This window comes from Mandrillus leucophaeus, unplaced genomic scaffold, assembly GCF_000951045.1.
Source record: "Mandrillus leucophaeus isolate KB7577 unplaced genomic scaffold, Mleu.le_1.0 Scaffold60, whole genome shotgun sequence".
NCBI classification, from domain to species: domain Eukaryota; kingdom Metazoa; phylum Chordata; class Mammalia; order Primates; family Cercopithecidae; genus Mandrillus; species Mandrillus leucophaeus.
In genome coordinates, this window is record NW_012106475.1 from 4,678,787 (window position 1) to 4,701,697 (window position 22,911).

Sequence of the window (22,911 nt, forward strand, 5' to 3'; positions counted from 1 at the left end):
AAAAAAAAAAAAAAAAAGAAAAGAAAATGCACTTTAATTCACTGGGATAAGGAGGGGTAGAAGTGATAAGAGAAACCGTGTGTGTGTGTGTAGCAATTGCTCTGGAGTGTTATAAACTTAAATTGAGGACTGCTTAGGTGATGGGTTTTTGTGCTTAATATTTTAACCACAAATTCATACCAGTACTTGAACTTTAATAGCATATGAACCATCTAGGAATCTTGTTAAAATCCCAGATTCTGAATCACTGCCCCTGGAGTAGGGTCTGAGAACCTGCATTCCCTGGTCTGTTGCTGTTGGTCTGTGGATCATGCCATGAGGAGCAAGGCTCACCCTTTGCAGGCCTAAACTCTTGGACGCCCTTGCCTTCTTCTCTTTTCAGTGATCACCCCACCTCCCAACCCCTGTGAGGATGGCAGTCATACCTGTGCTCCTGCTGGACAGGCCCGGTGTGTTCACCACGGAGGCAGCGCGTTCAGCTGTGCCTGCCTGCCTGGTTATGCTGGCGACGGGCACCAGTGCACTGGTGAGTAACTGCGGGTCAGCTTCAGTGAGTGGAAAGTCACCTTCGATGCACATCCCCACATAGATGGAGATCTCCCAGAAAAGACAAAGGACTTCCTTTGATTCTAACAGCCTTGTGGCTGCCAAAATAGCGAGGAAAAAAGCGTCCTTTGAATTAGAAAGGGGAGCCAAGGGTGATTTCCTGTGGACTAGATGGACGAGCATATATGGCTTCCTTGGCGGAGACATTCCTGTAGCACTCAGGAGCTTCTAACGTTGGTTCCTTGGAGCCAGTGCAGGCTGGAGGAATTTAGGGAAAGTTGCATACCTTCCTGTTAGGCAGTCTCCACCTTTCAATCTCTTTGGTTAATGGCTTAATTCAACACTTATGATTGTGCCATTCTCCTGCTTTAAGTGATATTTTAATCTATCTCTAAACACATATATAATTTCTAATTTTTCTCTTGCGAAAGAGAGAAGAACTCCACACATATAAAAAGACACACATATCGAAACTTTTCTCCCAGAAATCTATCTTTAAGACTTAATGCAGTATTTTATAAAAGCACCAAATCATTTGCAAGGCTAGCCATTGCAATTTAACTTGGAAAGAACGTGTGAGGTTGTTATTTAAAGGCTAGATGTAACTCTCTGAGTATAAAATGTCCATGAAACTAGGATTAGGAGTACTTTAAAATAGAAATCATTCAATAAATCTACTTAAATCACAAAAGGTTTTCCAAACATACCCTGTGCTATGTGATGAGATTGAAACTCAGTTTCATGTGAGTCACACACACAGGGTGTAAAACAACACACTGGGGATGAGAGAATGGTGGGAGAAGTGTTTGGAATGGGAACGGGCCTGCTGGGGAACATGAACCTTAAAAGGCAGGCTTTCCCCTGCTCCTGGTGTTGCTGTCTGCATCTGCTGCCATCCACCCAGGCCCACTGAGCTGATGTGCTAAGAACAGCTTTGCAATTCCTGGGAGCTTTATACCAGATCCAAATAGCACGGGCCTCCTTCCTCCTCACCAGATGTTTGATTCTCATCCTTCTGCCATTCCTTTTTCCCTTTGGTTTCAGCAGGATGGGCTGAGTGGACAGCAGGCTGAGGGCATGTGTCACTGACAGAACAAAGGTCACTGTGACAGCAGCTCAGCTCTCCACTTCTCCCTGGATGGGGCAGGTGCACATGGTGGTTTCTGAGCCTCATCCTTACTCTTTCTACTTGTGCTGTACAGAAGCTCTGCTGCATGGTTTTCTTGAGCAATTTATGCTGAACTAACCCAAAGCCGTGACTCAGTTCAGCCCCCTGCCCTTTTTTTTTTTTTCCTAAATAGATATTTTTGGTGGTAGTATTGAAAGTTGAGGCTATGGCTTGAATATTTGCCTCTCCAAAACTCATGTTGCAACTTACATTCCAATGTGGCAGTATTGAGAGGTAGGGCCTTTAAGAGGTGGTTGGATCATGAGAGCTCTGCCCCTATCAGTGGATTAATGGGTTATCATGGGAAGGGAACTAGAGGCTTGATAAGAAGAGAGACCTGCCTAAAATAACATGTTAGTACACTCAGCCCCCTCACTATGTGATGTCCTGCACCACCTCAGGCCTCTGCTGAGAGTCCCCACCAGCAGGAAGGCTGCCACCAGATTTTGCCCCTTGACCTTGGACTTCTCAGCCTCTAGAACTATAAGAAATAAATTCCTTTCCTTTAGCAATTACTCAGTTTCAGATATTCTGTTATAAACAACAGGAAATTGACTAATGCAGATGGTAACCCTCAGTTGGGATTCCTGTGTGTCTTGGTATTAGGCCCAGTCATGTAAGAAGACTATGGACCTCTTGAATAAACACCCCTAGCTCTAGATAAAGAGTATTTCCCAATTAGAATGAGGTAGATTTGTAATTCACAGATGTTTGTCCCACTTAACCAGCCAGGAGCTCCATCTGTCATAGATATACTGGTGAGAAAACATTGAGTATATCTGTAATAGATATACTCTTTACAGATACCCTCTACAGGTATGGAGTTCAGGGTGAGATGCCAAAGCCTGACAGTGGGAATGATGCTTTTCCTTCTTGTGGAACACATCATTTGGTTTGGTTTAACCCTAGTACCAGCTCTAAGAAATGTGAATCCATTGAGAAAAATCTTGTCTGTAGAATTTCTTATTTAAACATCTGGCTGCTCAGATCAGCAGAGATGGTGCTTTTAAAATATTTAATTCCTTAGTGTTCTGGTTTAAAGCAAAGAAGTTGAAATTAATTTCAGCCTAGATATGATGAGTGTTAATCAGAATATTAATTTAGATGCTGCATGCTTTGTTCACTTCTAAAATGATTCTTCTCTCCCTCCTTTTTTCCTTTATCTATCCTGCAAGACTTTGGTTACCTTCTGGGGTCATGTTAGGGCTCTGAAATTGGCTACTTTTTCATATTGGGAATTTAAGTATTGTCTTTTATTTGCCCTCTCTATTTTTGCCATTTTCAATTGTCCCTATTTTATTTCTGGCTCTCTGCTTTTAGGATTTTATTTAGGCTCTCTGCTTTAGGTTATCTATTGCTGTGTAATAAATTACCCTAAAGTGTAGTATCAAACAATAGACATTTAGTATCAGTTGTCCAGGGACCTGGGAATGGCCCAGCTGGGTCCTGTGCTTTAGGATCTCTCACAAGGCCACCGTCAAAGTGTCTGGTGGGTCTGTGGTCTCATCTGCAGGCTTAACTGGGGAAAGATCCACTCATGGTTATAGGCAGGATTCGGTTCTTTGAGGACCATTGGATTGAAAGCCTTGGTTCCTTACTGGTTGTTGGTTGCCTTCAGTTTTTTGTCACTTGGGCCCCTTTAACATGACAGCTTACTTTATTAATGCCAGAGAAAGTCTGCTAGCAAGATGGAAGTCATAATCACAAAAATGACATCCCTTCAATGTTGCTTTATTGATTAAAAGCAAGTTACTAAAAGGGCAGGGATTACACAAGACCATGAATCCCACTAGGTAGGGATTGCTGGGGGCCATCTTAGAGGCTGCCACAGCCACTTACCATGTGGCTGCCTTCTAAACTTCCAGATTGTGGAGTAGTAGAGAATGAATGGTCATTTTCCTAAAGACCCGTGCATAAATCAGGCTAGGCTAATCATGAAAGGAACTTGAAGAATAAATATAGAAATATAGGTGTATGTGTGCATATTTAAAGGCATTCCATAGTACATAAGTGTCTCAGTGACAAAGAATAGAGGCTGTATTTTGTGGGAGCTATGCATTGTTAAAGCACATGTGCTCTTTTACTCCATCAAACTAACAATAAGGGGGTGTGGGAGTTTTTCTCCAGCCACAGTTTGTTAAAAACCCGGCTCCCTGGAGAGGCTGCACTTGGATTTGAGTTCTCAAGTCTGGTCTGAGTCACTAGCCAGGAGGCTTTTATCCAAGTAGAGTTAAATCCTCTGCAGCTTCCCTCAATCTGGAGTGATTTCAAACTTGTGTTGGTGTGAGCTGGATATTTCTCAGACATGTTTGTCCTTTTGGATTGTTGTGACTTGGCCAGGTGCAAAAGCAGATTGTCTTGAGTTGGGACCTTCCCAGGAGGAGCAAGTGTGAGTGGAGGAAGCTGGGTTACAGATGGCCCATTACCCAGAGTCATCATTACTCAGGAGGAGCCTAAGGGTAGATACTGACATTATTCTTTCTCGGGTTTCCTGGTGTTTTTCTTTTTCTTTTCTTTTCTTTTGTTTCTTTTCTTTTGTTTCTTTTCTTTTTTTTTTTTTTTTTTTTTTTTTTGAGGCAGGGTCTTACTTTATCACCCAGGCTGGGGGGCAGTGGTGTGATTACAGCTCACTGCAGCCTCAACCTTCCAGGCTCAAGTGATCCTCCCACCTCAGCCCCCCAAGTAGCTGGGACTACAGGTGCATACCACCATGCCCAGCTAATTTTTATATCTCTTGTAGAAGAGGGGGTTTCATCATGTTGCCCAGGCTGGTCTCAAACTCCTGAGCTCAATCGATCTACTCCCCTCAGCCTCCCAAAGTGCTGGGATTACAGGCGTGAGCCACCACACCTGGCCTAGCTTCTCTCTTTTTTGATAACAAAAGCATTATCTCCATTATGTGCCTGGCCAGGTTTCCTGTTCCAAGAAGGTAGGTAGATGTTGGGTATGGTATGGTAAAATCAGTGTGGTTACAGGAGGAGGCAAGGATGAAACTTGAAAGGAAGTAATTTATTACACTCACAGGTCTGGAGTGGGTTCACCACATGCCACGCAGGGGTGCAATCAGCAGAGTGCCCAACTGAACAGATTATGGAGTAGAAAGAGTGGGACCTGTGGGCTGAAGCCTTTATTGGGATCTGGGGTGGGTTTGAGGTTAATTGATGCCAGGAAATTTCACTGGGCTTAAAGGCAAGTGGGCGGTGGTGAAGGGGCGGGAGCCTGGGGGAACTCGAGGCCAGTGGTTAGGTTTATCATCAAGCAGTTCCTAGTGGTTTTGCTCAGTATTGGGGCAGTGAGAAGGATGTTGAAGCACAAAAGCATGAACTCAAAGGATTTTTAACACATCTTCCAAACAGTTTCTTTACCAGCTTAATAGACGATAGAGTGGAGGATTGCATTGAGATTAAGCTACCTTTCATTACCTGAGTGAGAAAGGGGCTCTACTACTTCTTGAATGTTTTTGTTTTTATAGCAGTCCCTACAGATCTCTGCTAGTAATGACTAAGCATAAGCAGTGGCCTCCTTCTCCAATGGTGCAATAAAGTTCCTCCCTTGCCAGGGGGCTGAAAGTCTTTCCATGTTTTCTCTGTTGATATCTGAAGTCGTGTGCATGCATGCTCAGGGCCTGGAGGGACTAGCTGGACTCTCGTCTCTATCATGGTGTGAGAGGCCCTCCAAGGAGGAGTCAGGACTGCAATTCAGGGGGTCTCGATCTTTGGGGCAGGAATGTCTCACTTGTGATATCTTCAGTCTCTTTGGGGACTTTCTCCTCCTTGTTGGTCATTTCTAATAGCTTCTATCTACCTAAAACTTTAGTATCTTTGATGATGCCAACAGTATCTTTGGGGAGGAAGGCTGGTTTTTCAGATTTAGTCAGAATTCTTAGGCTGAAGGTTCTAAGCACATCAGTGATTTATTTGGTAGCTCTGGGGAATCCCCTTTCTCTTTAGTTCAAAAATAACAATAAGAAACGGCTCCAGAAATAGGCCCTGTGTCTCAGGAATTCCTGCTTCCTGTCATTTCTTGGGGTTCCTGTTACCATTAGAAGTCCTTTTAGCATGTGTATTGTTAATAGCTTTAATTTCCTGCATTTGGCTGGATGTTAATTTTTACAGCTTTAGTTTTACAGCCTCTTCCAGGTCCAAGGTGTTGGATGGTCAGGTCATCGGTTTTGCCCAGCTAGGCATTTGAGTTGCCCTGTTGAAGAGACAGAGCCAAGCTCAAGGATAATTATGACAACATTGGTTGATTTTTGGGCAACTGAGGAGCCAACCAGAACACTTGGTTTGTTTCTACCCTTGCAGATGAATTAATATCTGCTTTCCTGCCTTTGTAGGTGAAATGATGGTATCCAGGGAGGCCAACCACTCACCTGGGTAAAGACTCTGTGGGTTGCATTGAGTATTCAGAACATTTTGGGGGAGGACTCCAAGGAACTGATATATGCTGACTAAACTCCCCAGAGACAGAAGATAAGCAGAATGCTTACTTTCTATTTATAACATAAAAGATTCCTCTCCAGTGAACAGAATACCTTATGCTTAATGCCCAGTGTGTGTACTTAGTGGTACTCGAGAAAGAACATGAGTTACTGGAGGATAAGCCAGTGACAGCACGGTCTGGACAAAGGGTGGTGCAGGTAACCCTAGAAGAAGTTCCATGTGGGTCATGGGAGGCTGGGTGAGGAGCTAGCCCTGTTCCCAACCCACTCACATCAAATCTAGGGCTTCAAATCTCTGTCTTCCCAGGCTGATGTGTCTCTACCGTGGGCTGCACCATACTGATGCAACACACGCTCATTTTCTAGGTTTTACACTGATCACACCATCCCACATTTTTTTTTTCTATTCACACATTTTAAAGAAACTTTTGGTTATTACGATGGATGGAACCACTGCTTTGTTTTATTTTCAGCCAAGCCTTAATTGGCCCTACACCCTTTGTTTATCCTCCTTTTACTCTGAAAGACTTCCTGTCTCTTAAGATAGCTTATCTCATCCCTTTAACCATTCAATTCTCAGAGCTGCTTTTTTTCTGCTGGGGATGGGGGGTGGGGGGGTGACTTTGTCACATCGACATGGTTGGCATATGCGGATTTCATTAAATAAAAGGAATGTAAGTTGGCTTTTGTTTGAAGTGTCAGGATTTTGTAGTTTTGAGAAATATGATGGTGAAAATTAATCCTCGTGGTGCCATGTGGAGAGTGTAGGGGCCTGAATTGTTTGTACTGATATGCCCAGCAAAATTAGATTTCCATTTTCTAAGTATTATTTTAAAACCCTAGATAATATTCTTTTCTTATTTCTTCTAAAAGTGGAAAGTAACGAAAATACCTGGCTAATGGGGGTGTGGTTCTATATAGTAAGATTCTGATTAGGCAAGATGGAATGTGCTTCTTAGCTGAAAAATATCTGGGGCCTCATCTGGCTCCTTTGCATCTATAGACGAATGTTAGTTACATGGAGATGGTGCCAACAACCAAAGGAAAAAAAAAACATTGTTGGATATATTTGTCTTTGTTGCAGCATTGCTGAAAGGAAGTTAATGACTTGTAGTCTAAAGGTTAGTTCAAAGGTAATTAACTTCCTTGAATTCACTGTCAATGAAACATGCTATAGGATGTATTTTTTTTTTCTGTGAGTGACTACCCATTTGATTTCTACACTGAACATGTTTAGTCTGATGTGTTAACTCACATGTTCCTTGATTTTTTTTCCCCTTCTATTAAGCCTACCTTTAGGTGTTAGCATTTTTCTGCTCATGCTCAAAGGTCTTCTGAAGCTGACTCCTCACTGGATGATGATCCACATGTCCAAAGCCTATGCAGTCGCACAGATTGTGTGAGTGAAGTCATAGTGTTCTTTGCTTCTCTCTTCTGTTTCTGACCTCTGCAGATATAGACGAATGCTCAGAAAACAGATGTCACCCCGCAGCTACCTGCTACAATACTCCTGGTTCCTTCTCCTGCCGTTGTCAACCCGGATATTATGGGGATGGATTTCAGTGCATACCTGGTAAGTTTTAGAGGGCTAGATTAGGCACATGAATCTCTTAGCTCCTTCAAGGGTATTTTTCTATGACAGCCCACTCTTGATTTAGCCTGATCTGAAGCCTTGCTGGATTTTCCAGGCTGTGGATTCTTTTTCCTCAGTTACCTCCTGCTGCCTAGTTTACTGATAGTTCACTGATTCGTGACATTCCTGGAGGCCTGCAGGAGATGACCCATCCATTGTCCCATCTCATAGCAGCTCTGGTTAACTGCCCTAGTGATCCGCTTGACTTTGATGAATGTAATTTGGATGAAGTGTTGAGATCAAGCTTATTAAACAGGAGCCATATGCGCCGCTAGCCAGGGTTAAGCCTGTGGCGACCGTGTTAGAGGAGCTTGGCCAGCTTGGTGCAGTCTAGTGACTGCCGTTGGCCTGCAGCTTCTCAGACTTAACCTCTGGGCCTCGGGATGAATGAGCTTTGGCTTGTTTTCTCCAGAGTCTCTTGGGATGTTGGGCAGATGCCATGGCTGCCCCTCATTTCCCCCAGATGACAATAGGGAGGGCCTGGGCAGCTTTACACTTACAGCCAGCTAGGGACCTATGGGATGAACTGGAAGAACCAGGGAGAGATGAGATAAATAGTGGCAAGGTATTATAACATAAGAATCTAGGGCTCCAAAATCCCAGTGCCTTTCCATGCCATGCTGTGGGCTGGTGAAGTGGATGGGTTGCAATGCCTTCTATTTGTCTTCTGTGTCTTCCTCTGCCTTGATCCTGGAAGACTCCACCTCAAGCCTGACACCTTGTGAACAACAGCAGCGCCATGCCCAGGCCCAGTATGCCCACCCTGGGGCCCGGTTCCACATCCCCCAATGCGACGAACAGGGCAACTTCCTGCCCCTGCAGTGTCACGGCAGCACTGGCTTCTGCTGGTGCGTAGACCCTGATGGTCATGAAGTTCCTGGTACCCAGACTCCACCTGGCTCCACACCGCCTCACTGTGGACCACCACCAGGTGAGCTTAGGCCTGGGGCTAAAGAAGCAGAATGGCACTGGTGGCGGGTAGATCATAATTCCTGCCCAGACCATGCAGGCACAGGGCCAGTCACCATCCTTCATAGCCTCTTTCCTCCTGAGAAGACTTGAATAATAGTGCGTACATATATTCGTGTTTGTGTCATAAGGACATAGAGATATACAATACATGACACATGATCTGTTACACATTGGCCTCTTAGACCCTTGTCCAGTACAAACTGGAAGTTGAGATTGTGTATGTAGGTCAGACTGAGACCCACTACCTTAGACCTGTTACAGCATCTTAGAGAGATCTGACAGTTAGAAGATCTGGCCAGACTGGCGTTTTGATAAGAAGGAAAACTGCCTTCCTATGTAACTATCTCGCTTACCTCTGCCTTCTGAATGACAGGAAACAGTATGAAGGCTGTGTTAATATCAATAGGAAAAATAAGAAAAATGACACCTGCTGGTGGATCCAGCTAGTTTTCTCTAAACTGACAATCCCAGCCCTCTGTAACGTAGCCCAACATCTCAGAGGAGGCACAGGCATCTGGTTTCGGTTAGCCCACCTACAATCTGAGAACATGCCTGCTACCATCTGAGCATTCCGCATCTGTGGGGCACGGTGATCAAGTGTTCACAGTCGATTCCAACAGCAGGCAGATAAGGCAACTTTCTGTTCCTTGCTGAATTATTCAGGGATGGGTAAAACTTTTTTCCTTAATCATTACAGAAAAACTTTATTTAATGAAGAGCATAGGATTGGCTTCATACCGTTTTAGCCAAAATGATTCCTATACAGCTTGCTATCCAAAGATCCATTTTTACTATCGAGAAGGGTTCCATAAATACTAGTCTTGGCTTTTAATGTGTGAAAGTAAAAAGAACTGGAGAATTACCCCAATAGTTTTTTCCCCTTTTAATGGTGTTAATTGTTGCCCGGGTACGGTGGATCATGCCTGTAATCCCAGCACTTTGGGAGGCTGAGGCGGATGGATCACGAGGTCAAGAGATTGAGACCATCCTGGCCAACATGGTGAAACCCTGTCTCTACTAAAAATACAAAAATTAGCTGGGTGTCGTGACATGCACCTGTAGTCCCAGCTACTCGGGAGGCTGAGGCAGGAGAATCACTTGAACCCAGGAGGCGGAGGTTGCAGTAGGCTGAGATCGTCCACTGCACTCCAGCCTGGTAACAGAGTAAGACTGTTTAAAAATAAAAAAAAATTTAAAAAGCCAGGTCTTGGTGGTTCCCAGATTCATATAGGTAAAAATTGGTAATGGCTTCATCCATAGTCCCTCTTTGTTTCTATTTTTAGGAAAAGATTTTAAAGGTCCAAAAAAGGTACAGAGAAATTCTATTTCCCTCATGCCTTCTCTTTGAAAATGTTCTAACTCCATCTGGGATTTGAAGAAATCAGATGGTTGGAAGGTGCCTTTGGGGAATGGTTCAGAATTCGATTAAATTTATTAAGACAAGCATATGTTCAGGACAATGATTTTAAAGGGGGAACCAAGAGACTGAGAAGTGAATGACGAAAATAGGGCCATGTTCCCTTGTGCGGACTTTCTCCTGCCCACACACTCTCTTGGCACTTGTTTGGACCCGGCTGCTATCTCTGACTGGTCTCATCTTTGATGGGGTCAGCTTTAGGGAGGGTAAGGATGCTCTGTGCCCCCGATTTCAAAATACTTAAACTCCTGCCAACCAGAAGCACAAGAGAAAGACATTCATGGTTGGGTTGAAAAGTAGCAAATAGTAACGAATGAAAGGGATGCCTATGTATGAGTGATTTGAGACACCCATTTCCCAGGAGTTAGGTGCATCTCTTTGGAAGGCAAACACACAGCACAGGGTGGTCCCTTAAAGAAAAAAAGGATCCTTGGAGGTCTGAATGTGGAGCAGGGGTGGAGTTGGGAACTTCTCCAGGGAATCCTGCAGTGTTTGAGGAAGTAGCATTTCCCTCTCTGTGTTCCATTGAGACACATTTGGGTGAAGAAGTCAGAGTCTTAACCTTCTCCACGGGGTCTCAAAAAGAGCTTTGCCTCCCATGGGTCATAAGCTACAGTGACAACTAAATGGCATTCGCTTCCCCCAACTCTGGTGAGTCGTGCAGTCGAGCTAGTTGGGTTTGAGCTCTGACAAGTTCATTCACAGTCTTTTGTGTTCCAAGAGGAACTGTAGGTGCTGGAGCCTGATCATAATGTTCCCAACTTTGTTCTTTGGAGTCATTGGAGGGTTTTGAGCAGAGTGACATGAAATGCCTTTATATTTTCAATGGACCATTCTGGCTGCTGCTAATTGAGTTTACACTGGTTTTGCAGAGAGTGAGGGCATAGAAGGGTGGAAGCAGGAAAACCAGTGGGAAGGCTGCTGCAGAAATCCCAGGGAGAGGATGAGGCTTTTGGACCAGGGTGAAGGGGGTACAGTAGTGAGAAGTAAAGATATTCTAAGTGGATTCTGAAGGTACCACTAAAAAAGAGTTTTTGATGAATCAGATGTGGATGGTGGAAGAAAGGAGGGTCAAGGATAATCAGGTCTGAGCAGTGGAAAAATGGAGGTGCCATTTACTCCTATGGGAAAGACTAGGGGAGCATCTGGTTTGATGGTGAAGGCAGGGGCTCAGTTTCTATCAGTTTCTGATTTCTATTATACATCTAAATGGTGGTAACAAGTAGGATTATTGGCTATGTGATTCTGCAGACCGTACGCTTTAAGTTGCAGGAATTAAAAAGGAAGGAGAAGTACCTCCTCTTGTTTAAGTTCCTTTGGGTAGTCCTAACATAAATGAGTAAGTTATCTCAATAACCTGCTGCAGCAGAGTCCGCTCAGAACCACCTGTATTTTGAACAAAGCCTCAATGGCACTGTGGAAGCAGCCTGGGAGGAAACTGCTTTGCAACCGAAGCCAGAAGGACTTTAACCACAGAGAGAGCTGTGAGGGAGGGGATAAGAGGAGGATGCTGGAGAAAGGGGGGGAAAGGGCAACATGGCAGGAAGCTAGAGCCTGCAGGAAAAGATTCAGCTTTGAGATAATCCCAGACGCAGGGTGGGTAAAGCACTTCTGGAAACTGGGCTCTGTAAGAACCATTTTTAAGCTGTTTGCCACCACCTCTGCTATACTTCACTACTAATTCCACTCAGTTTTACCTTTATTCCATGTAGTTTTCCAATGGGTAGACAGAGGGCGCCGTGGCATAGTTGGGCTTTTGGTAATACTTTCTAAGACGCACACTGGCCAGGCGCAAGATGGCCCTCTCCTCAGCAGGTCCTGGAGCTTGAAGCTTGAAGCAAGTGGGGAATGAATACAAATTGGCTTTAAGCATCACCTCGGCCATTGAGTCCCCAAGGATCACCTGCACAAATGCTCCGTCAGCAGAGGTGCCCGAGGTGCAGGCAGGATGGGCCTTGTGGGCCTCTCCTGGCCAGAGGGAGATCATGCCCCTTCCCAGGCTAAGTGAGCTGCACTGCTGACCTTACCTCCTCTTATTCTTTCTTGATGTGGCTGGGCCTTGATGACAGACCCTCCTGGCAAGAAAGAAGCATCAGACGATCTCTTTCTGATTCCCATGGTAGAGTACTTAGAACACATTTGCTTCCCAAGTTTGGTGTCCACGGGCTTGGCTGAGACCTGGACAGTAGGAGAAGGAAGGCCAGGAGGCCAGGCATGGGGTCTCGAGCTACATTTTGCATTCTGTCCTTGGCTCACAATCAAAGGCTTTTCTTCTTCCCTCTTCCCCATCTGCTCAGAGCCCACCCAGAGGCCCCCGACCATCTGTGAGCGCTGGAGGGAAAACCTGCTGGAGCACTACGGCGGCACCCCCCGGGATGACCAGTACGTGCCCCAGTGCGATGACCTGGGCCACTTCACGCCCCTGCAGTGCCATGGAAAGAGCGACTTCTGCTGGTGTGTGGACAAAGATGGCAGAGAGGTGCAGGGCACCCGCTCCCAGCCAGGCACCACCCCTGCGTGTAAGCACCGGGCCGCCCCCGCTCCCCTCAGCTGAACTTAAGGCCTTTGCTAGGGATGCTATCTGCTGTGGTGAAGTAGGGGGATGTGTTGGGGTCACCAGGTCTAATGAAAGAAGTCACTACGTGCTATGTTGATTTATAATCTGGTCCACGCAAGATCCCAATTTGCGTTTGGTGTCTGGTTTTTGTCATTAACAGTTTCCATAATTGGAACATCTGCAACTCGGTTCAGCAGGCAGTTACTCCCCCTCCCAAGCCCAGGGCAACAGGGGACACGTGTCACTCTGGAGTCCTAAAAGGAAGCTGACACAGTGCTGGCTCTGTGTTTTTTTTCTTTCTTTCTTGAAAAACAAAAAACCTGTTCTGCTTTGTTCTGAGGGAAGTGTTTTGCTGCCTTCTTCCCTAGTAAATGGCAGATTTACATAATTGATCCTTAAAAAAACCCCTAGAAATTAAAATTTCTTTTGAAGAACATCTGGAGCACATCTGCATTGGGCAAAGAACTTTTGATATTTTTGGAGGCTCTGGTATGTGGTAAAGTAACTTTTTTTCCCATCTCCCTGCCTGCCCTTGTTCCCCTTCCTCCTCTCCCACCCTCTCTCCCACAGGTATACCCACCGTCGCTCCACCCATGGTCCGGCCCACGCCCCGGCCAGATGTGACCCCTCCATCTGTGGGCACCTTCCTGCTCTATACCCAGGGCCAGCAGATTGGCTACTTGCCCCTCAATGGCACCAGGCTTCAGAAGGATGCAGCCAAGACCCTGCTGTCTCTGCATGTAAAGTGGATTTCTGCTGTGGGGGGCGGGGGCTGCGTGGCTTTCCCAGTGGGAGCCACCTCACAGGCCCTGTTGCGGTGCAGTGGACTGGGGCAGGGAAGTCCTGGAGGGTTTCTGAGCTGCAGCCCATTGGCATGGGCCCGATGCCACCACCACAGAACCAGGGCTCTCTGTTGCTGGGGGTCACCTGTCACTGACTAAGGCTGTGCTCTGGTTTGTTCATGGGGTTGCAGATATATGGAAAGGGAACTGTAGACTTGTCAGCATATGGAGGCTGTATGGTGATCCAAGGGAAAATGGACAGATTCTTACCCTAAGTCCTCAGGGTTCTCTGTATGTCCTAACATCTCCATAGAAATCCTGGAAATCAAAGTGACAGGAGGACTAGCCACAAGGTGTGGTGTCTGCGATTTGCTGGGGACTCCCAAGTTGGAAGTCAGTTAATGACTGTCTCACCGCTGCAGCCCTTCCCTTTCACTTTGGTTCTGTCCCTTTAACCCACTTCTTTCCTAAGCTTCCCTGACTCTAGATGAAAACTTGAGGGGTGTGTGTGACGCTGGGAGAGGAGTGGATGGCGCCTTCCCCAGGGGATGCTTGATGCTTCCTGAGCCAGCAGCCTCCCTAATGCAAGGCACCCCATTCTGGGGAGAGGGTTTTCTCTAAAATGGGGGAAAAACAAGGGTAGCTCTCTAGAACGGCATCGACACAGTGGAAAATCATCTAATTCCATTGTTGAACCTCACACTCCAGGCACTTGCTCATCCATAAGAAAGAACAGTACGGCATTCATGTTTACATTTACTTCTGTAAATGAACGACTTATTTGGTTCCAGAAAAGCTTAGAAACAGCCAGTGTTTTAGGAAGAGATGTGTTCTTTTTAAGATTCGAGTTTTTGGGTCCTATCCCCTCCCCCAAGAAAACTCTCACATTGTTTTGTAAAACTTTCTCTGGAAGAGGTAGAGACTAAGAAGTTGACATCACTTTAAGCTAACCTTCTTTTATTCTAGTCAAGTCATAGAGCTTGATTGCCTTTCTGAACATACCCCTGACCGGGACAGGGTGGTGATGGTAGTGGTAGTGGAACTGAAAGAAATGGGACATGGGTTATTTGCACATTTTAGGGAAATTTACTTAAAGGAAAAAACTGGGACGTTTTCTCTAACCTGAGGTTATGACATGGGTTTATGAATCCCATGATTCCCTGGGTTAATGGAAGCTCATTTCAACGTGTACTCTTGCCTGGGACAAATGACCTTTTAATTTTCAAATAAAAGTGTAGTTAACCTTAGCCCTCCCCCTCCCACCCCCCCCCCACCCCACTGGAGCCAAATCCCGTTTTGTACAATCTTTCTTGTGCTGACTATGCTCCCAGGGGGCATAAGTGAAGCCAAGCCCCAGGAGGCTGTTAGGCAAGGCAGGAACTTGTATGACCTCAGGGACAGCCAGATAATCCCTGAATGTTGGCTTCTCAGAGCAGGAGCCTGGATTGAACACTGAACAAAGCAAGTTCTGCATGGAGTTGTAGAAAAATGTCAGACTCAGCATTTTTTTTTTTAAAGACTCGTTTATTTAGCAATGAGGAGAGACCTCACTAGCCAGAGGTTGGATGACCACTACTCCCTAGTTCCTTAACCCAACAAATTATAGACTTTTTCCTTCTTTTGAGACAGGGTGTAGCTCTGTTGCCCAGGCTGGAGTTCAGTGGCACCATCTCGGCTTGCTGCAGCCTTGACCCTCCTGGGCTCAAGCGATCCTCCCACCTCAGCCTCCTGAGTAGCTGGGACTACAGGTGCGTGCCACCATGCCCAGTCAATTTTTTTTTTTTTTTAGACGGGGTCTCACTATGTTGCTGTCTCAAACTCCTGGGCTCAAGCAATCCTCCTGCTTTGGCCTCCCAACGGACAGGAATTACAGGCGTGTCACTGTGCCTGGCTATACTTCAATACAGGATATAACCAATGTCTTGTCTCCTCCTAAGAGTCTGGGGCAAGAGTATAGGTGATTGCACTTCAGGTAGAGGAAAGATCTCATATTCAGAGGAGGGGAGAGTAGATTTTGTTGGTATTATAGTGGCAAATTTTATTAAGGCTCTTGGAAAAGTGCTGATGACATCGGGATCAGTTTTTACCCAGTAAAATATTAAAAACTTATTTGGCTTAAGGCCACGTCCTCTAATTACTGAAGGAGCTGGTTTTTTTTTTAAATCAGTCATAATAGCACTTATTGAAGGGCTTACTGTATAACAATTACTAATTAGGAGACTTTACAAGCATTTACAGTATTTTTATAGAAACCATATGAAGCAGGTACACTATTGGCCTCATTTTGCAAATGAGACAAAGGCATAGAGAGGTTAAATGCCCAAAGCCGCATGGCTAGTAAGTGGCTGAGCCTGGATATCACCCCAGAGTGCCCACATGTCCAGCCACTCTGCTCTGCTGCCTGCAGGATCACAGCGCAGTGTTGCTCAGTGCAGCTGTGCATAAGCAAGGCAGCTGAGTGTGAACAAAGGGGAAATGTAACCTAATTCTTCTATGATTTGGTGCACAAAGGGCTCTATAATCGTGGGGATTGATTACGACTGCCGGGAGAGGATGGTGTACTGGACAGATGTCGCTGGTCGGACAATCAGCCGTGCCAGTCTGGAACTGGGAGCAGAGCCTGAGACGATCGTGAATTCAGGTCAGCAGCTTCACTCAGCAGAGTCTGCATTTCATTTGATTCTACAGTCACTTGTCTATTTTATGCTGAAGTCTCCCGTCGATTCTTCTCTACTAGGGGAGGTTAAGTTTTAGGCAAGTCATTTTATGAGCTGTATAAGACTAGCCCCTCTGTAAGCAAACACCTTCATACATAAGGAATGAAATAGGTGATTCCTACTGTGAGCGCTTCTCAAAAGAAAAGAACTCATGGTAAGAATTCGGGATGAGGCCTTAGATTATTCAGTCTGGCTCTGGCACTGTGGATCCCGGCTGTCATCAAACTGGTAGGTCTGGTCTAGAAGCTAGAGGTAGTAGAATATGTAACAAAAGTACTCGTTTCTCTATTAACCTGGTTCTTGGGGACTTAGAGCCACTTGGGCTTTGTTTTCCCCTGCTGACCCCCTGCCCCACCCCACTCCTGGAGGGCTTCAGGTTTGCCCTCCATTTCCAGTTCTGACTTTGCTTTATTTCCAGGTCTGATAAGCCCTGAAGGACTTGCCATCGACCACATCCGCAGAACAATGTACTGGACGGACAGTGTCATGGATAAGATAGAGAGCGCCCTGCTGGATGGCTCTGAGCGCAAGGTCCTCTTCCACACAGATCTGGTGAATCCCCGCGCCATCGCTGTGGATCCAATCCGAGGGTCAGCTGGGCTTCCCTAATTCTCCTCTTACCTGTAGATCCTGATGTGAAGCCCTTGGGTTTTAAATAGTGTGAGGAAGGTCAGAACAAGAGTGTGTGAAAGCTCAAATGCATTCCTGTAACAAAGATTTACTGAGGATCTACTAGGCGTCAGGACTTGCTCTAGGAAAAGACAAGGTCTGTTCTTTCATGGCCTTATATTCTATTAGGAGGAAACAAGACTGTATAAACAGTATTAGTCTGTGATGTGATATGTAGAAAATTCAGATCGTGTTGTGAGTATTAGGGCTACTCTGAATCAAATGATCAGGCAAGGTCTCAGATGACACTTAAACTGGAAGTGAAGTGGGACTCCTCCAGCAGCACATTTATAAACCAGGGTTGAAGCCCACGGTAGGGCTGACCTACATCAAGTGACATTAACCAAAGCTCAGGCAGCACCTCTGGCCTCAGTGTTGCTGTAGCAGAAATCAAGATAAACATTTTCCCTGTCTGTGATAATTGCTAAGGTCATCAAATGTGACATACAGGATTTGTTCAGTGTCTCAGTACTTGTTAGAACCAGGGTGAATTTTTATATCTTGAGAAACTCTTGCCATGTTTAAGTGGAGTTTCTGTGAAATGAAATTCCCTGATGCCCTTCAAATCAGTAAAGAAAACCTTCAGCTTTAATTTTCAGGTAAGTGCTTTTTGACTATCAAATACTTAGTGCAGAGCCTCAAAGGTGGTTTCAAACTTTGGGTTCTACACAAAGGAAAAGGTGTATCTCTATTCCAGTTGACTTAACAACATGAATTAATAGCCCTGTTAAAAACTCTTTCCATAGGCTTGCCTTTCCGACATTTGGAAGGTTTTTTTTTTTTTTTTAAACAAGGTCTTGCTTTGTCGCCGAGGCTGGAGTGCAGTGGCATAATCTCGGCTAACTGCAAACTGCCTCCTGAGTAACTGGGATTACAGGCATGTGCCACCATGTCCAGCTAATTTTTGTATTTTTAGTCGAGACAGGGTTTTGCCATTTTGGTCTCCAACTCCTGACCCTGGGTGATCCACCCGCCTTGGGTTTCCAAAGTGGTTGGGATTACAGACATGAGACACTGTGTCTGGCCCCTCATTCCTTCTTGGTACTTGACCTGAAAACTGGGGAGAGCTGCCATCTTGTAAGCAATGATACCTTGGCCATGTCTCTGGAGTCTGGGTAAAAAGCATACTTTTAAGCTGAAATCCACAACACAGCCAAGATGAAAGTAGAATTTTCTTATCCAGACAGCAAATAGAAATGCTAAAGGACTTAATTTTTAATGAAAAGAAAACCCACCTTGAACCAGGTTTCAATAAAACACATGTATTACATCTCCCTGAACTGCTTAACAGAATGGTTGTCAAGCCTTCCTGCATATTTCTCATTTGCTTTCTATAGATTTCACCTTGACAACTTTCTTCCTCTGGCAATCCCCAAATAATCTATACCAAATACCTGTGTGAGCTTATTTCAGACATTTTTGATGATATTAAATCATTTTGGGGAGGAGACTGATCAGAAGGGATGAAGGAATCATATGCATGCTTTACCTTCTGGCCACCTCCACCTTAGCACAAAGTGGAAACTGCTTTCTGGCTTTTGCTCTCAGCTTCTCTCTGCTTCATCTATTGGGCATAAGGGATGAAATTCACAACAGGGGTGTAACCTATGGTTTCTTCTCTCTCTGAGGTTCTCTATAGCTCAACTGCTTTATTCAAAGCTTCTATAGCTTTTATAAAACAGTATTTTATAAAAAGTGCTTTCAACATTATTTCTGCTCTATAAACCTGTTTCCTTATAATAATCTATTTCCACTTAATAGGACCATATTATTTCCTAGTTAGTATCTGTTATGAATATCTTTCATTTTTAACGTGGCATTTAAAAGGTAAAGTGCTTAACTTAAAAGGCTCCCATCCCTGGGTGCCAGGTACAGGACAACCGCGATTCCCCTTCAAGCACCAAATTGTATTTTTGGCAGAAAAAGAACAGTTTCCCTCTAAAATCCCTGGTCCACGTCTCTTCAAGTTCCACAGTTTATATCGAAGCCATTCCTAACAGCTGTCTTTGTTTCTATTCTAAACCCAAGATTCAATTCAAGATTTCAACAAACAGAGGGTTTTGGGGCAGTTGAGTCAAGGGGGGTATCTTGGAGGCAGGGATTCTGATAGTAGTTTAGTAATGACTTCTTCCGCATAGTTACAATAATCAGAAAACCGTGTGACACAGGTAAAAGTGGAATATGGCTGTGTTACCTCTAGAGCTGTGTAACAAATTGCCCAAACCCTCAGCAGTTTAAGACAACATTTAGTCTCACAGTTTCTGTGAGTCAGGAGTCTTCACTGAGCTCCTCAGGCATGGAGTCTCTCACAAGGCTGCAATCAGGTAATGGCCAAACTGCAGTGATCTCAAGGCTCAGCTTGGGGAAGACACAGTCCAAGCATGCTCACATGGGTTGTAGGCAGGACTAATGTCTCTGGCCAACAGCCCTCAAGAACATCAGTTCCTTGGCACATGTTCCTCTTTATAGGGTAGGTTGCAACATGGCATCCAACTTCCCTCAAAGGGAGCGAGAGAGAGCACCTAAGGCAGAAACCAGTTTTTGAGACCTAATATTGGCCTATCACTTCTGCTATACTCTACTCACTAGAAGCAGCAAGATTCTAAATAATGCAGCCCAAACGCAAAGGGATTGCTTAAGACTATAATACACGAGGAGATGGAGATCGCTGCGGGTTGCTTAGATGCTGACTACCACAGGCTACATAGCTATTCTTTTACAATCTTGATTTTTAACTTACAGCAACTTGTACTGGACAGACTGGAATAGAGAAGCTCCTAAAATTGAAACATCATCTTTAGATGGAGAAAACAGAAGAATTCTGATCAATACAGACATTGGATTGCCCAATGGCTTAACCTTTGACCCTTTCTCTAAACTGCTCTGCTGGGCAGATGCAGGTAATACTACTGATGGAATGCAGATAACCCCTCATTATAGTGAGTGTGAGCACTAATAGACTGTACTACAAAATCAAATCCCATCACTTAGATCTTTTGGTTTAAACACATTTCTAACAGTACAGCACATAATCTCCTTTCTTTGTTCTGTAAACTTTTAAATACTATTAAATGAGTCTTAAAATGAACTTTCTGGGGTTTGGGTGGAGGGAAGGCTATATCAAGCTAATTTGTACTGCTTGCCTGACCATAAGTGCTTGGCATATTTTTAATGGTTAAAAGAAATATTAGCCACTGTTGAACTGACAAACTGAACTGAAGTTATTCTTCTGGTGCGGGGAGAGTGGGTCACTATAACTTACCTATAAACATCTGTTATAATGCTAAAGACATTCTTTGAAAAGTGTTGTAGCAGGGTGGCTTCCTTCAGTAATAGCATGGGTATTAGCAACCCAAATTTGTTTGCTTTCATCAGCACAATTGAAAAAATGCTGTGTGTCTAGCTCTATACTAAAGAATATGAAAAAGACTGTTCTTGAATTTGTAATCTAATAAAAGGGCCTATAATGCACATAGGTCACTTTTATAACCCAGTTGTTTAAAACAAGTTACATTTCTTAAAAGTATTTGAAATTTAAATCAGGGCTCCATGAGAAATGTGAAACTTGGAAATTCTTGGTTTAGTTATTATAAAAATTTTTAAGACTGATTCCTTTACACTGAAATATGTTACCATTTTAGTCACTTTTTTCCTCCTACCTAGAAAATATTTTTAAAATACTAAGGATTTTGGTTAAAAGGCTGCCTCCATAATTATACACATAGCTTACAAAGGGCAAGTATTTACCCAGATGTTATAATTTATAAGCTAAGGCTTGAAATCACACAAATTATAAAAATAATTACGTCTAATGCCCTACTTAGGCAGAAACTTACCAGATTTCAGTAAATGCAATCCTGTCTTCCAAAAAAGGATTGAAAGTTTGAATCTCTACTAAAAACTGGAATGCTATCCAACAAACTGGAGATGAGTAATAGGACAGGTAATATTACAGTTGTTAATCTATGACTGCAATGGAAGTAAAATATCTTATTTCCCCGTTCTTCCATTGTTTTCTTGGAGAAGGAATCTGTCATTCATTTTTGGCAAAGCAACTTATTACTCCGTGGTGTAAAAGGACCTCATTTTCCCCCTTTGTTTTAAAAGGAACCAAAAAACTGGAGTGCACACTACCTGATGGAACTGGACGGCGTGTCATTCACAACAACCTCAAGTACCCCTTCAGCATCGTAAGCTATGCAGATCACTTCTACCACACAGACTGGAGGAGGTGAGCCCCACACATTCTGGACAAGCCTGAAAAGGCCAACTGTTCCAGAGGACACGCCACTTGTTTTACGAAAAGTCAGTACGTGACTTTCCTCAGTAAGACCTCTGAGGCTTTTGTTTTGTCACCTCCTCATTGGCAGATAAGATCCTTCAAGGAGGTTTCTTTTCATCCTTTCATGTTTTTGAAATCATCCTTTTACTTCACCCAGAAATTGAATGGTATTGATCACATATAGCTTAAAAAGTAGCAAAGCTATTTGATAATGAACTATCTCAAAAGGAAGCATATTAATCTAAATATGTTCTTTAGAGAGTAAGACTACCCTTGATACCATGAACTATATTGAATATAGGGCTTAAGTTGGTTTTTGACTAACACTGTGGACATATTGTCTGAGAGAGCGAAAAATACCATTTAGACGAGCTCTCAAATGAGGAACTGTGGAACATTAAAGTCTAGGCCCTTTACCCCATGCCCTACAAATCTGATTTGATAGCTCATCATGTGATTGTAACATGCAGCTAGAGATGACCAACAGATTTAGAGCAATGGTCCCTCAAACTTTAGTGTGGCTTTAGCATCAGCCCTTGGACAGAGAAAGCTGCCAGAAATTTTTCTCTATTGCAACTCACTTTTTGTAGCTAACTTAATCTTGTAAATGACTGTCCCTGAATTCACTCTTCCTTTCTGTCACCAGGGATGGTGTTGTATCAGTAAATAAACATAGTGGCCAGTTTACTGATGAGTATCTCCCAGAACAACGATCTCACCTCTACGGGATAACTGCAGTCTACCCCTACTGCCCAACAGGTAAAAAATACGCTTTAGGATGCTCCTTTAAATTAGCAGGGTAGAGAAGGGGGGATATATATGGTATTTGATTACCCCTGCTGCCTGTGACACTGCCATCGTTGCTTTCTTCCTGCCCTGAGGGCCAGTCTTTACTACCTTAAATCTATCTAGTTTATACACAAAATGCAAAGACTTGCTGTTGCAACTTGGCTACAATATACTCACCCACCACCCTCTCCCACCCCTGCTCTTCTCTCACAGGAAGAAAGTAAATACAGTAATGTAAAGGAAGACTTGGAGTTTACAATCAGAACCTGGACCCTGAAGAACAGTGACTGCAAAGGCAAAGTAAAAAAGGAATTGGCCATTAGATGTTCCTGAACATACAAGATGAACATTATTTAGTGCAAAAAGACTTTTGTGAAAAGTTGATACCTCAATCTTTACTACTGTATTTTTAAAAATGAAGGTTATTGCAAGTTTTAAAAGGTAATAGAATTTTAACTGTTGCTTTAAAGCAACTTCTTGTAAACACTTATCATTAATATTTAAAAGGTCAAATTCATTCAACTAAGAGTTTAAGACTCTAAATGTGATTTTTGCTATGGATTCCTTCTGGCCAAGAAATTAAAGCACATGTGATCAATATAAAAATACAATCCTAAACCTTGACAGTTGGAGAAGCCAATGCAGAACTGATGGGAAAGGACCAATTATTTATAGTTTCCCAACAAAAGTTCTAAAATTTTTTACCTCTGCATCAGTGCATTTCTATTTATATCAAAAGGTGCTAAAATGATTCAGTTTGCATTTTCTGATCCTGTAGTGCCTCTATAGAAGTACCCACAGAAAGTATCACATTTATAAATACCAAAGATGTAACAGTTTTAAAATTTTCTAGATTACTCCAATAAAGTGTTTTAAGTTTTCCTATGACTTAAGGATCTATATTGTCTCTAGGACAAAGTTGGGGGTTGGCATATATG

The 22,911-nt window shown here is 43.8% G+C and overlaps 1 protein-coding gene across 1 annotated transcript in view; it reads left to right on the top strand.

Moving 5' to 3' along the window:
* Window positions 1-22,854, top strand: part of NID2 (nidogen 2 (osteonidogen)) — a 67,441-nt gene extending 44,587 nt beyond the window's left edge. Inside the window, exons 12-22 of the mRNA XM_011999727.1 lie at window positions 383-526; window positions 7,609-7,728; window positions 8,486-8,719; window positions 12,475-12,696; window positions 13,305-13,474; window positions 16,028-16,157; window positions 16,652-16,823; window positions 19,645-19,802; window positions 21,010-21,133; window positions 21,831-21,943; window positions 22,187-22,854. Coding sequence (XP_011855117.1) covers window positions 383-526; window positions 7,609-7,728; window positions 8,486-8,719; window positions 12,475-12,696; window positions 13,305-13,474; window positions 16,028-16,157; window positions 16,652-16,823; window positions 19,645-19,802; window positions 21,010-21,133; window positions 21,831-21,943; window positions 22,187-22,197 — 1,598 coding nt within the window. The 3' untranslated portion in view covers window positions 22,198-22,854. The remainder of the gene's footprint in view (window positions 1-382; window positions 527-7,608; window positions 7,729-8,485; window positions 8,720-12,474; window positions 12,697-13,304; window positions 13,475-16,027; window positions 16,158-16,651; window positions 16,824-19,644; window positions 19,803-21,009; window positions 21,134-21,830; window positions 21,944-22,186) is intronic.
* The last annotated feature ends 57 nt before the right edge of the window (window positions 22,855-22,911 follow it).